Here is a 14,910-nt window from a genome sequence, read left to right as displayed (position 1 = left end):
ATACGTTTCGCCAAATCAATGTGTGTTTTAGCAATTGTACTCGGTATCGATAAGTGTGAATTTTGCATTTTATGGTCACACACACTGCCAAGCATAGAGATGGCCAATATTTAAACAGACAGCTGTGTGCTCACAATATACACATTTGCAGAGATCCCGCTATAATAATCGTTTTGTTCAGTTTGCCATACAATTTTAGAATATTTGTTTATATTTGAAGTTTAATTTTACTTGACACATAAGAAAAGAATGCATAAGAATCGTAACAATTTTATACGATATACGTTTGACACGACCCTCACGAGGACTCAACCCAACTGTCACTAAACTATCGCTCATCAGTAGGTTTGGTGGGCTGGCTGGTTGGTTGGCTGGCGCTAGCATTATTGTTGCTTAAGGATCTGTATCTACAACAAGGTTGGCCCACAATATATACTAAATATGTGTTGTGGTGCAACAGTTCAAAGTATTAAATCGGGCGCGCGGCGTGAGACTGTTAAATGCAATTAACGACGGCTTGCTGTGAATTTCAAAACTTCCTTCCACCAATCAGCATCTGGCCCCGGCCCCCCCTCTCTCTCTCTCTCTGTCTATCTCTATCTCTCTCATCACATACAGCATTGTCGTGAATTGTGCAGATTTGTCGAATGTGAAATTTCAATTGTATTAATACAAGTGGCTGCAATATGGGCACAATATCATCGGTACTGCAATGGTCGTGCACCAAATGCAATACCATCAATCCGACCGAATCATTAAAATGCTTCAACTGTGGCACCGTGCGCAAGGTATTCCCCAGTCCTACCGCAACATTGTATCAGCAAACGTCACAAACGCAATCCCAACCGCCGCGACACCAAGGCACTTGGATACATCAACAGCAACAACAACAACAACAACAACCTCGGCAACAGCAGCGACAGCATGAAAACCTGGTTGCAGGCTCTGCTGTGTCAGGGGCAGCGGCGGGGGCGACGGACCTGGCCGCCGAGTGTGATGAGGAGGAGGTCGCGACAATTGTTGATAAGCACAAAGCTGTGACCAGGTAAGCATACATACATGCATACATATGTACATTTATATTGGCATATGCACACACTTGTATGTGCCTGCGTGTGTGTGTGTGTTTAGGTGCACACAAAAGCGCCAGTCAGAGTTTACCGTTACACCGAACAAAACCGAAATTGCATGTGTGCGTGTGCGTGCGTGTTTGTCCTTTTCTTGTTCTCTCTCTCTTCCTCATTCTCTCTCTCTGTGTATAATTGTCTGTGTGTGCGTGTATGTTTGGGTATTGTACACAGAGTATACACAATAACAACAACAATTGAAGCAACTGCAGCAACAACAAAAAGCTGTCAAAAACAGCAGTTTTTTTTCTTCTTGTTTCTTTTGTTTTTGGTTTTTTGGGGAAAATCGATGCGAAACAAACGCAACTTTGTTTACAATTTTATTGATTCCGAATTTTTGGCTGTTTCCAACTGCGCATCGCAAGCGAAATAGCACAACAGAAAAATTCCAAAAATAATAAATAATAATTGCAAATTTGGAGTGGAAAAAAAAAAAGGAGACAAAATAGAGAGGAGACCCATTGGATTGGTTTGGTCACATTGAAATAACCTTTACAGTTGCAGTTCCAGTCCGAGTAGCAACTATAACAGTTAATTGTCCGTTAACTGTGCCCATGCATACGTTTTCCGTTTCCATTCTGTTTCCAGAACTGAGCACAACAACCAACAAAAACAACAACAACAACAGCAGCCCGGACACGTTTACAAGTCGCTGCTGCGCGGCTGCTTGAAGCGTCCGCAGCGCAATAGCCAAAATTTGCCAGCCAATTGCATTGACTGCGAGGCGACGCGTAAATATATAAAAAATTCGATAGAGCTATATCGTCATTTTTCCAATCCGGCATTGAATCGCCGTTGGATATGTCGCGCCTGCGATACGGATAACAATTCGGTGACATGGCATTGTGTTATATGCGATACGGTTAGCTATTTGGCGCCCATCTATAAGGAGACACTGTGCACGCGACGTCATGAGGCGGCGGCAGCTGCAGCCACAGCCGCAGCTGGCACAAAACTGGAGCTAAACAACAGTTGCAGCAGCAGCAGCAGCGTCGCTGGCGGCGTCGTCGTCAACAGCAGCAGCAGCAGCAACAACAGCAACAGCAACAGCAGCGGCGTTGAGCAACAGCCGCCGAAGGAGTCACTATTACTACATCATTCGCAGCTGGAACAGACGGAGGAGCAGCAACATTCCAATCGGCGTCATTTGAAATCGCGCCGTTTCGCCTACTTTAGACGCACGCAAAGTCTAAGCAATTCCATAGATAAGAGCACGGCTCTAACCCAAGCGGCTGTCGCCTCAGCCATCTCCTCTTCTGCCGCATCCTCCTCCTCCGCCGCCGCCGCCGCCGTCGTCGTCGCTTCGGCACGCAGCTGTCACATTTGCTATGTAAACAATCTGGGCAAGGACATATTTAATTTACCCTACGAAGCCTCGCTCGGCTACCAGCAACAACAACAACAGCAGCAACAGCAACATTTGTTGCCACACAAGAGCCGTAAGTCATGATTGGTATTGAGTGCTAGTGTTATGCCTAATCTGTGTCCACTTTTGCAGTTGCAGCCGCTGCAGCGCCAGTTGCGTGCAGCAATTCACGATTTGCCATTGCCAATGATACCTTCTGTCGCCGCAAGCAGAACAACAACAACAAGAATCTAAATAATAAAGTGCGCGACGCTTGTGCCAAGAAGAAATATAACTTTACCATAACAACGCTGTCGCGATCAGCCAAGGCGACAGCGCCAACAGCTGTTGCCAAGCCCATGCGCCAGCCGCAGTCCAAACAGCAGCAGCAGCATCAACAGCAGCAGCAGCGGGAGCTCAACAACGCCCAGCACATGAGCAACACCAGGGCACAGGAGCAACACGGCGGCGGCGGCGGCGGTAGCAGCTCACAGTTTACCATACCGCGCAATGGCGTTTTCATAGCTGTCAACGATTGGTCGGAGCCGGCAACACGCGTCATCAGCAGCAGCAGCACCAGCAGCAGCAGCAGCGGCAGCAGCAGCAATCGTCATGCCAATATGCAGCTTTGTGATACAACGAGCAACAACAACAATGGCAACAGCAGCAGCAACAACAGCAGCGGCAACAGCAACAGCAGCAACAACAACTGCAGCAGCAGCAGCAGCAGCAGCAACAAACTAAATCAGCAGCTCTATGAAAACGAATGTGTGGCCATTGCACAGCAGCAACAGCAACAACTACAACAGCAGCAGCAACAGCTTAGGGCGGAGCCAATGGCACCCATTTATGCGCAGGTTAATAAACAGCACAAGCTGCACAAAAAGAAGCTCAGCAATGAGACGTCAGCAGCAGCAGCAACAACAACAGCGGCAGCAACAGCAGCATTGCTGCTAGGCAACAACAACAGCAGCAGCAGCCATAGCAACAACAGTAGCTTTGATGTATTCGAAAATAGCAGCGAGGCAGCAGCAGCAGCAACAGGAGCAACAGCAGGAGCAGCTGCCGAGCACAGCAGCATTGAGGCAAACAGTGTGGAAGCGGACGTCAGCACAGCAGCAGCAGCGGCAGCGGCAACTGTTGCAACGGCAACTGATTTTTATCACGCATCCGAGCATTCGATATACGCGAAGGTGTGGAAGGGACCACGCAAAACAACTGAATCGAAAATGTACGCAATTATCACAATAACAATAACAAACACAACTAGCAATAGTTGTTGTTGTCAGCCAACAGCAAGCGACATTTGACACCTCTTGACAACAGCAACAACAACTTATCAATTCGCTTTTGTTTTAATATTTTTCTAATTTGCTGCTCTTTCTTCCTTACTGCGCAGAGCTTACTCATACGCAATTGTGCATATACATGCATATATATATATATATATTTATATATATATATATATATCTCGATTTGTATGTATGTGCGTTTGGTTGATTTCGTTTATAGTTTGCGCCACGCTTGACTTTTTTTTGTATACCCTAACCGCAGGTTGATTTAAATTTAACATTGCAATTACCTTTTCTAATTACTTTTTAATAATTTTGATTTAAATTTAACATTGCAATTACTTTTTAATAATTTTAATTTAATTTAAACATTGCAATTCCTTTTTCTAATTACTTTTCAATAATTATAATTTTATTTTAACATTGCAATTACTTTTTCTAATTACTTTTTAATAATTTTAATTTAATTTTAACATTGCAATTACTTTTTCTAATTACTTTTCAATAATTATAATTTTATTTTAACCTTGCAATTACTTTTTCTAATTACTTCTGAATAATTTTAATTTAATTTAAACATTGCAATTACTTTTTCTGCTGCAATTTTATTGTTTGTAATTTGCACTAACTGCTTAAGTAATTGCCACAGTGCTCGTTTAATTACTCAAGTAATTGTTAATAATAGAAATTACGGCAGTTTAATTATGTTAACTGTGTAACCAGGGCCTAGAATCATAGTTATACTAATCATTAAGGCTAATTACTTTACTTGCCAGGCATTTAATTAAGTTGAATTAATTGCTAATTACACAAACTGTGACTATGAAGACTTGAGCAAAGTAATTGAAAGTAATTAATGTCTTGTACTTTTGAGCAAAGTAATTGAAAGTAATTAATGTCTTGTAAGCCTTGTTTATTAATTGAAAAATTAATCAATTCATTTACACAGTTATTTATGTTAACTAATAGAAAATAATTGGATTGTCTTTAATTACCTTAAAGTAATTGAAAGCTTGTTATCTAGGCTAATCTAACAGAGTTAACTTTAAGCTTAGTCATGTTCATAGTTGAGGCTGGCATGCCCGTTTGATAGACCTGTGCACAGGGTATATACATGGACTATTATCAGCTTCACAATTTCTAATTGCGGCTGACTCACCAAATTGTACAGCAAGCGTATCTGTGACTTCGGTGTGCCGAAGATAACAAAACTTTTGTGTTGTGCATTGTTTTTGTCGAGGCTTTGTTTCTTTTTTTTTTTTTTAATTTAATGGCAATTAACAGCGGCAGCGGCAGCAGCAGTCGCTTCTTTTGCTTTGCACATTGTTAAATGTAATTTTTGTAATTTTATTTGATTTTTCATTTGATTACCTGGCACTTAATTGTGCGTACGCATTGCTTCCCTCTCGCACTAATACACTCTGCCTTTCTCTCTCCCCCTCTCTCTCTCTCTCTCTCTCTCTCTGGTGTACAGCACGCATGAGGCAGCAGCTGTTTTGGCACCGATCCCGGCCAGCAATCGGCTCATTCCTCCAGCGGCACGCAACGACAATAAACCGCAATCGATGCTGCTGCACGGCAGCCGCAAGATGTGGACATGCGGCAAATGTTCCTATGCCTACAATCGTCTCTGGTCCGAGTCCTGTGAGATGTGCGAGACACTATCCAAGCAAACGGCAGAGTCCTCCCCAGCATCAGCAGCAGCAGCAGCCAGTAAGTCCCTAAGCTGTATATTTAACTAATTGAGTGATTGATTGACTGACTGATTGACTGACTGACTGACTCTATAATCAACTGATTGATTGCATTCCTGTCGCACGCTGGTTAACTAACTATCTAACTGACCAACTGATTAGCTAGCCTTATTCTTAGCCTGATTTATCGGCTGTCTGATTGATTGACTGATAAACTGGTTGACTGAGAATATCTGACCGAAAACTGACTGAGTTTTAAACTAAATGTCAGGCTGGCTGGTATACCAACTGAATGATTGACTTATCTAATCAACTGATTGCCTGAAATCCTGTTTAAATGTCACGCTGATTGACTAACTAACTGTTTGATTGATTGATAGACTAATTCAAGGACTAACTACCTGACTGCATGCCTGGCTGACTGACTGACTGTCTGATTGATTGACTGATAAACTGGCTGACTGAGTGTGTCTGACCGCAAACTGACTGACTTCAGGCTGATTTGTATACCAACTGAATGAATGACTGATTGATTGATTGATTGAGTGACTATGTAATCAACTGACTGAATGAAAACCTGTTTAACTCTCACACTGATTGACCTGACTGCATGCTTGGCTGACTGTCTAACTGAATGATTGATTAACTGACCAGGTGGCTGACTGACCATAAACCCACCGACTGATTGACCAACTGCTTGGCTGATTGACATACTAATTAAATAATTGACAGTGATTGATTGCACGACTGAGTGTCTAACTGTCTGCCTGATTGACAGTCTGTCTAACTGAATGATTGACTGACTGACCAAGTGGCTGACTGACCATAAACCCACCGACTGATTGACCATCTGCTTGGCTGAATGACATACTAATTAAATAATTGACAGTGATTGATTGCACGACTGAGTGTCTAACTGTCTGCCTGATTGACAATCTGTTTGACTGAATGATTGACTGACTGACCAAGTGGCTGACTGACCATAAACCCACCGACTGATTGACCAACTGCTTGGCTGATTGACATACTAATTAAATAATTGACAGTGATTGATTGCACGACTGAGTGTCTAACTGTCTGCCTGATTGACAGTCTGTCTAACTGAATGATTGATTGACTGACCAAGTGGCTGACTGACCATAAACCCACCGACTGATTGACCATCTGCTTGGCTGATTGACATACTAATTAAATAATTGACAGTGATTGATTGCACGACTGAGTGTCTAACTGTCTGCCTGATTGACAATCTGTCTGACTGAATGATTGACTGACTGACCAAGTGGCTGACTGACCATAAACCCACCGACTGATTGACCAACTGCTTGGCTGATTGACATACTAATTAAATAATTGACCGTGATTGATTGCACGACTGAGTGTCTAACTGTCTGCCTGATTGACAGTCTGTCTAACTGAATGATTGACTGACTGACCAAGTGGCTGACTGACCATAAACCCACCGACTGATTGACCAACTGCTTGGCTGATTGACATACTAATTAAATAATTGACCGTGATTGAATGCACGACTGAGTGTCTAACTGTCTGCCTGATTGACAGTCTGTCTAACTGAATGATTGATTGACTGACCAAGTGGCTGACTGACCATAAACCCACCGACTGATTGACCATCTGCTTGGCTGATTGACTTACTAATTAAATAATTGACAGTGATTGATTGCACGACTGAGTGTCTAACTGTCTGCCTGATTGACAATCTGTCTGACTGAATGATTGACTGACTGACCAAGTGGCTGACTGACCATAAACCCACCGACTGATTGACCAACTGCTTGATATACTAATTAAATAATTGACAGTGATTGATTGCAGGACTGAGTGTCTAACTGTCTGCCTGATTGACAGTCTGTCTAACTGAATGATTGACTGACTGACCAAGTGGCTGACTGACCATAAACCCACCGACTGATTGACCAACTGCTTGGCTGATTGACATACTAATTAAATAATTGACAGTGATTGATTGCACGACTGAGTGTCTAACTGTCTGCCTGATTGACAATCTGTCTAACTGTTTGATTGATTGACTGACCAAGTGCTGGCATCTACATTTGTTTAGTTTTGGAAGCTTTGATGAACTTTTTCCCAATTGCAGCTGGTGCGGAGCCGCGCAGCGATGAGCCCTGGACATGCAAGAAGTGCACCCTGGTCAACTACTCAACGGCGATGGCGTGCATTGTGTGCGGCGGCTCAAAACTGAAGAGCATCTCCTCCATTGAGGACATGACGCTGCGCAAGGGCGAGTTCTGGACATGCAGCCATTGCACGCTCAAGAATTCGCTGTCGGTGGGCCTGTGCAGTGCCTGCAAATCGATGCGTCTGCTGCCGGTGGCGGACACGGTGCGCGAACGACCCGATGGCCAGTCCTACGAGGAGCAGGACACGACGACGACGTCGACCGTCGGCGGCGGCAGTCAGACGTTGGTTGAACACAATACGCCAACGCCGACGCCAACGGCTCAGCTGCAGTTGCTGCCGCCGTTGGCGCATCGCAATTCGCGCAGTCCATCGCCCCGATCAACGGCGGTGGCACCGGTCCTGACGGCCATCCAACAGCTGCAGCTACAGCAGACCCAGCAGCAGCTGCAGCAGCAGCGCAGCTCCTCGGGCGCCATACCCAAGCGTCATAGCACCGGCGGCTCTATAGTGCCGCGCAATATATCAATGGCCATGCCCACCTCCGCGGCCAGCTCCTCCTATAATTTGCAGCAGCAGCAGCAGCAGCTAATCCTGCCCAGCGGCTCGGTTAAGAAATGGCAGTGCCCGGCATGCACATACGAGAACTGTGCCGCCTCCGTTGTCTGTGACATTTGCTCGAGTCCGCGCGGTTTGGTCCATACGGTGCTGACGGATGCTTTGGCCCGCAAATCGATGCGTGTCGCTGCGCTCAACGAAATCCGGCAGGAGAGCAAACTAATGGAGAATCTGCGCCAGCTGGAGGAGACAGAAGCGCTGACCAAATGGCAAAATATCATACAATATTGTCGCGATAATAGCGAGCTATTCGTGGACGATTCATTTCCGCCGGCGCCCAAAAGCTTGTACTATAATCCCGCCAGCAGTGCTGCGGATGGCGGCAATCCGGTGGTGCAGTGGCGTCGACCGCACGAGATCAATTGCGATGGCGGCGCCTATCCGCCGTGGGCGGTCTTTCGTACGCCGTTGCCCTCGGACATTTGTCAGGGTGTGCTGGGCAATTGTTGGCTGCTCAGCGCATTGGCCGTGCTGGCCGAACGGGAGGATCTCGTCAAGGAGGTGCTCGTTACCAAGGAGATATGCGCCCAGGGCGCCTATCAGGTGCGTCTATGCAAGGATGGCAAATGGACGACAGTGCTTGTCGATGATCTGTTGCCGTGCGACAAGCGCGGACATTTGGTCTACTCGCAGGCCAAGCGCAAACAGCTCTGGGTGCCGCTCATCGAGAAGGCGGTGGCCAAAATCCATGGCTGCTATGAGGCGCTCGTTTCGGGCCGTGCCATTGAGGGCCTGGCCACGCTTACGGGTGCACCCTGCGAGAGCATACCGTTGCAGGCCAGCTCATTGCCCATGCCCAGCGAGGATGAGCTGGACAAGGATCTGATCTGGGCACAGCTGTTGAGTTCGCGCTGTGTACGCTTCCTGATGGGCGCCAGCTGTGGCGGCGGCAACATGAAGGTCGACGAGGAGGAGTACCAGCACAAGGGTCTACGGCCGCGGCACGCCTATTCGGTGCTGGACGTCAAGGATATACAGGGACATCGTTTGCTCAAGCTTCGCAATCCCTGGGGACATTATTCGTGGCGCGGCGATTGGTCAGATGATTCGGCCCTGTGGACAGATGATTTACGTGATGCTCTAATGCCGCACGGCGCCTCCGAGGGCGTCTTTTGGATCTCCTTTGAGGATGTGCTCAACTATTTTGATTGTATCGATATCTGCAAGGTGCGTTCCGGCTGGAATGAGGTGCGTCTACAGGGCACACTCCAGCCGTTGTGCTCCATTTCGTGCGTGCTGCTCACCGTGCTGGAGCCCACCGAGGCCGAATTTACGCTCTTCCAGGAGGGTCAACGCAACTCGGAGAAATCGCAACGCTCACAGCTCGATCTCTGCGTTGTGATATTTCGCACACGTTCACCGGCAGCGCCAGAGATTGGACGCCTCGTCGAGCATAGCAAGCGTCAGGTAGTGTCTGCTCCCAGCCCCAATTCAAGCTACAGTTTTATACATATATTTCTACTCTCTTTTCCTTTTGCAGGTGCGCGGCTTTGTGGGCTGCCACAAGATGCTGGAGCGTGACATCTATTTGCTCGTCTGTTTGGCCTTCAATCATTGGCACACGGGCATCGAGGATCCGCATCAGTATCCGCAGTGCATACTGGCCATACACAGCTCCAAGCGGCTGCTGGTCGAGCAAATAACGCCCTCGCCCCATCTGCTCGCCGATGCCATCATCAGCCTGACACTGACCAAGGGCCAGCGGCATGAGGGACGCGAGGGCATGACCGCCTACTATTTGACAAAGGTGGGTGACATCTTCATGTACTAACTTTCATAACCGCTGCCCCTCTTTACCCCATCCAGGGCTGGGCTGGACTGGTGGTTATGGTGGAGAATCGACATGAGAATAAATGGATTCATGTGAAGTGCGATTGCCAGGAGAGCTACAATGTGGTCTCGACGCGCGGCGAGCTCAAAACAGTTGATTCCGTGCCGCCGCTGCAAAGGTGCGTAGCGTATACCGACTCACAGCGATACCCTGTAAACAGTCAAACAAGTTAAATACCCTGTCCACAGACCTGGCAGATGTGTGCATTAGCAAACAATGCTTTTTCACAAATATCACAAAACTATTGTCGACCCATTGTTCCGATATGTCATCAGCTATCTCATGGAGATCAGATTTTGCTCGTATTTAGGATAGTTAACTAGAACTAATATCATTATTTGACTCGCCCAACTATAAGACACCTCTCAAAGTTGCCTTGAGCAACTTCTTCTGCAAATAAGTTTTAACCCAGAATCCCAAGTTCTTTTACTACCCGAATTAGGAACCCTAAAGAAAAGTAGACCAAAGTAATGTTTGAGTCGGCTCACAGCTGATTACAGGGTATCTCTTACTCTTACTCTCTGGCACCAGTTCGGAACTGGAACCGAATCAATTTCAATGTTTGAGTCGGCTCACAGCTGATTACAGGGTATCTCTTACTCTTACTCTCTGGCACCAGTTCGGAACTGGAACCGAATCAATTTCAATGTTTGAGTCGGCTCACAGCTGATTACAGGGTATCTCTTACTCTTACTCTCTGGCACCAGTTCGGAACCGGAACCGAATCACTGTCAATGTTTGAGTCGGCTCACAGCTGATTACAGGGTATCTCTTGCTCTTACTCTCTGACACCAGTTCGGAACCGAATCATTGACAATGTTTGAGTCGGCTCACAGCTGATTACAGGGTATCTCTTACTCTAACTCTCTGGCACCAGTTCCGAACCGGTACCGGAACCGAATCACTGTCAATGTTTGAGTCGGCTCACAGCTGATTGCAGGGTATCTCTTACGTGTGCATCCTCGATTTGTTTACTAATTATGGTAACCAATTGCAGGCAGGTGATCATTGTGCTCACCCAGCTGGAGGGCAGCGGCGGCTTCAGCATTGCCCATCGGCTGACGCATCGTTTGGCCAATTCGCGCGGCCTGCACGATTGGGGTCCGCCGGGCGCCACCCACTGTCCGCCCATCGAGAATGTGCACGGGCTGCATGCGCCGCGCTTGATAACATAATTCGATCAAGCCGACTTGGAAGCATCGAGGGGCATTAGTTCAAAACAAAATATATATATATATATTTATATATATATGTATCTATGTGTATTCCTTTTACGCCATAACGTTTACGATTTATGATTTTGATATTGGTTACATTTTCTTTATTTTTGTTTTGTTTGAATATTTTAATTTTTTGAGATTTTTGCATATTCTAGTCGATGTTTTGTCAACGTCATACGTACACACACACACACACGAACACGCACACATATAGCTATACATGAATATATATGTATGTATATGTGTACTTCGGAATAGTTAACGATGCGGTTGCGGGCGCATTAATACATACATACATATATTGAGAAAAGAAATGAAATAAATGTGAATTATATAGTTAAACAACGGCCTGATACCCGAACCCTATCAAAACTTTGAATTTCATCGATGTATGTATTGTATTGAATTTAAGTGCATGTGCGTCATGATCCAGCAGCATACATAAATATGTCTATTGTTTTAAAAATAAAATACTAACAGTTATAAAAGCCATACAACTTTTGTTTATCCCAAATTTTAGCTAACAATCGCTGCATTTCTTAAATTTTAAGTTTCTTAAATTTGTAGTTTCAATTTTAACTATTAACGGCTTAAATTCCGTTCATTTCCCAAGGTTGCCACTGCGTTCAACTTTAAAATGGCAATCTTTAACACGCATAAACGGTCACAAGCTGCAAAGTAATTATGTCGACGCCAATAGTTTTTTTTTTAACTTAATCTGCTTCTATTAATTGTAATTTAATAGCTTAATCTGTAAATGTTGTATTAAATCAATCTTGCAATCGTTTCTACGCTCAAGGTATTTTCGGTTGCTTTTCGATACATTTTTGGCGAAATCAAGCAATGTACATGCTGGTCACACTGTTGCCATTTAGTGTGTGTTGGTTCTAGTTCATTTCAGTTCATGAGCAACATATTTTGTTCGTCATTTAATTTTTGTTTTTTTAATATGGCTGATACAAAGGGCGTAAGTAATTTATATTTATTTAATAAATTCAATACAAATAATTGAGTGCACTTGTGAGTGTTTCGCGCCGTTACTCGCGTTGGCTCAGTGGTGACATACTGGGCGCGGTTATATCAAGCGTATCATCAATCCCCGCTCGCGACGACGATGGCGTTCTTGTTTTGTATATGTGTGTTTGCGGCTTATCATGCAAATTCCTCATGTGTGCAGCTTGCAATGCGCTGCTGCTGCACATGCACACACACCACAGACAAGCACAAATATGCAGCTCACATATGTGTGCGCGTGTAAGTTAATTAATCGTCGCTTGATATTCAAAATTGGTTCAGCCAAAAGTGCAGCATGAATCACTTAAGCCGGCAAATAAAAAAAGGCGTCGGCGTCAGTTGAAGTATATGTTCCTTTGTTGCGGCCTGTGACCTATATACTATGTGCATGCATATGTACACACTGTTCGCAATGTCAATGGCTTTAGGTGCTGTATGTGTGTACTTATAGAGATATATGATATATGAAAATAATAAATGTGTGCATGTACTTAGCCGCACATGTTTGCTTGTGCGTGTATGTGTGTGTGTGTGCACGGCTTAGATATGCAAGAGAAACTCGCGCGTGTCTGGAATTCCAAAATAACGCCGCTACTTTCTTTGAGCCAGGCTTCGAAGTCGGCCACCCCCCGCGCAGACACTAGCTGTACTCAGGCATAGAGATGGGCGCGTGTCGAATTTTGTCTAACAAGACACGAGCACGAACAACCATTGTGCGTTCTGCATGAATTTTATGTCCCTTTTCCTTTTTATTTATTTTCCATTTTTTTTTTTATTTTACATTTTTATTCACATGAGTTTGATTACTTGAATATGTATAATTTCAATAATTAATCGTGTCACGACACGCGCTCAGCTCTAATTCAGCCTGCCTTGAGCGTGCAAGCGAGAAAAAGCATGCAGCAATAGATAAGCCGCTGATGACTCAACCGGATTGGTTACCGCAATACCCGTTATTTGAATTATTTGTGTATTTGTGTTGCATAGTTTTCCAGCATCGAGACACCCGGCTACGTGGGCTTCGCCAATCTGCCGAATCAAGTGCATCGCAAATCCGTTAAGAAGGGCTTCGAGTTTACGCTGATGGTCGTCGGCGAATCGGGTCTGGGCAAATCGACGCTGGTGAACAGTTTATTTCTGACCGATTTGTATCCGGAACGCATTATACCCGATGCCATAGGTAAACGCTATTGACAATATTGAAATTCGAACAGATTTGAATAGAGAAACATTTAGAGAAACAAAAGCAAACGGTCAAACTGGAGGCATCCACCGTGGAGATTGAGGAGCGCGGCGTCAAGCTGCGCCTAACTGTTGTGGATACGCCCGGTTTCGGTGATGCCATCGATAATTCAAATAGCTTTAGCGCCATACTGGAGTACATTGATGAGCAATACGAGCGCTTCCTGCAGGACGAGAGCGGACTGAATCGTCGCAATATTGTGGACAATCGCATACATTGTTGCTTCTACTTTATATCGCCATTCGGACATGGGTAAATCGTGCAGCTCCGATTAGCTAAACAACAATTGTATATTGTAATTGTATATTTTGCAGACTGAAACCCTTGGACGTGGAGTTCATGAAGAAGCTGCACTCGAAGGTGAACATTGTGCCCGTTATAGCCAAGGCGGATTGTCTGACAAAAAAGGAGATATTGCGCTTGAAATGCCGCATTATGCAGGAGATCGAGAGCCATGGCATCAAAATCTATCCACTGCCCGACTGTGATTCAGATGAGGACGAAGACTACAAGGAGCAAGTGAAGCAACTTAAAGAAGCTGTGCCTTTTGCCGTCTGCGGCGCCAATACTCTGCTCGAGGTCAAAGGCAAAAAGGTGCGCGGCCGCCTCTATCCCTGGGGCGTGGTTGAGGTCGAAAATCCGGATCATTGTGATTTTATAAAGCTGCGCACCATGCTGATCACACACATGCAGGATCTGCAGGAGGTCACACAGGAGGTGCACTACGAGAACTATCGTTCCGATCGCCTCGCCAAGGGCATTAAGGGCAAAGAGAATGGCATCAAATCGGAGCGCGGCGACAACAATGGAACCGTACAGGTGGGCGTCAATAGTGTACTCAACGAGAAGGATCGCATACTGCAGGAGAAGGAGGCGGAGCTGCGACGCATGCAGGAGATGCTCGCCCAGATGCAGGCGCGCATGCAGGCACAAAAGTGAACAAATATCTACAGGATCGGGCGGCAGGTTGGCGGCAGTTAGCGCACGTTTGTGCAATTTACATATATATATACAACTATATATCACATATATACATACATATATATATAGATAGATATATAGACGTATATATATATATATATATATTTTGTATGCAGTTTTTAAGTTAAGTTCACGATGGGCGCTAAATTATCTGTTTATTTTTGCATTCTAAACACACACACACACATATATATGCACGTGTGTGTGTGTAACTATATATGTATGCGTGCATATTTAGCTAGTGATTTTTTATACTATAACTGTAATTGCAAGTCAAAGATCGAAAATCAAATCTCAAGGCATCAGAACAACACACACACACACACATACACATACAAGCACTCGCACTCACACACACATATGCAGTCACTTGCACTACACACAC

General features: G+C 45.1%; 2 protein-coding genes across 2 annotated transcripts; both read left to right on the top strand.

Annotated features, from left to right (window-relative positions):
• Nucleotides 1-371: 371 nt before the first annotated feature.
• Nucleotides 372-11,785, top strand: LOC115768297 (calpain-D). The gene is made up of 6 exons (XM_030712842.1): nucleotides 372-1,045; nucleotides 5,239-5,477; nucleotides 7,578-9,643; nucleotides 9,717-9,983; nucleotides 10,043-10,185; nucleotides 11,065-11,785. The coding sequence occupies exons 1-6, from the start codon at nucleotides 687-689 to the stop codon at nucleotides 11,240-11,242; spliced, it is 3,252 nt and encodes a 1,083-aa protein (XP_030568702.1). The 5' UTR covers nucleotides 372-686; the 3' UTR covers nucleotides 11,243-11,785.
• A 397-nt stretch (nucleotides 11,786-12,182) lies between these two features.
• On the top strand, nucleotides 12,183-14,865 carry LOC115768295 (septin-1). The gene is made up of 4 exons (XM_030712840.1): nucleotides 12,183-12,254; nucleotides 13,289-13,481; nucleotides 13,538-13,796; nucleotides 13,859-14,865. Exons 1-4 carry the CDS (start codon nucleotides 12,192-12,194, stop codon nucleotides 14,481-14,483), a joined length of 1,140 nt encoding a protein of 379 aa, XP_030568700.1. The 5' UTR covers nucleotides 12,183-12,191; the 3' UTR covers nucleotides 14,484-14,865.
• Nucleotides 14,866-14,910: the final 45 nt, after the last annotated feature.

The sequence above is a fragment of the Drosophila novamexicana genome, unplaced genomic scaffold (assembly GCF_003285875.2).
Source record: "Drosophila novamexicana strain 15010-1031.04,08,12 unplaced genomic scaffold, DnovRS2.1 tig00001752-arrow-arrow-pilon, whole genome shotgun sequence".
NCBI lineage: Eukaryota > Metazoa > Arthropoda > Insecta > Diptera > Drosophilidae > Drosophila > Drosophila novamexicana.
This window is presented reverse-complemented; position numbering and strand designations above follow the sequence as displayed.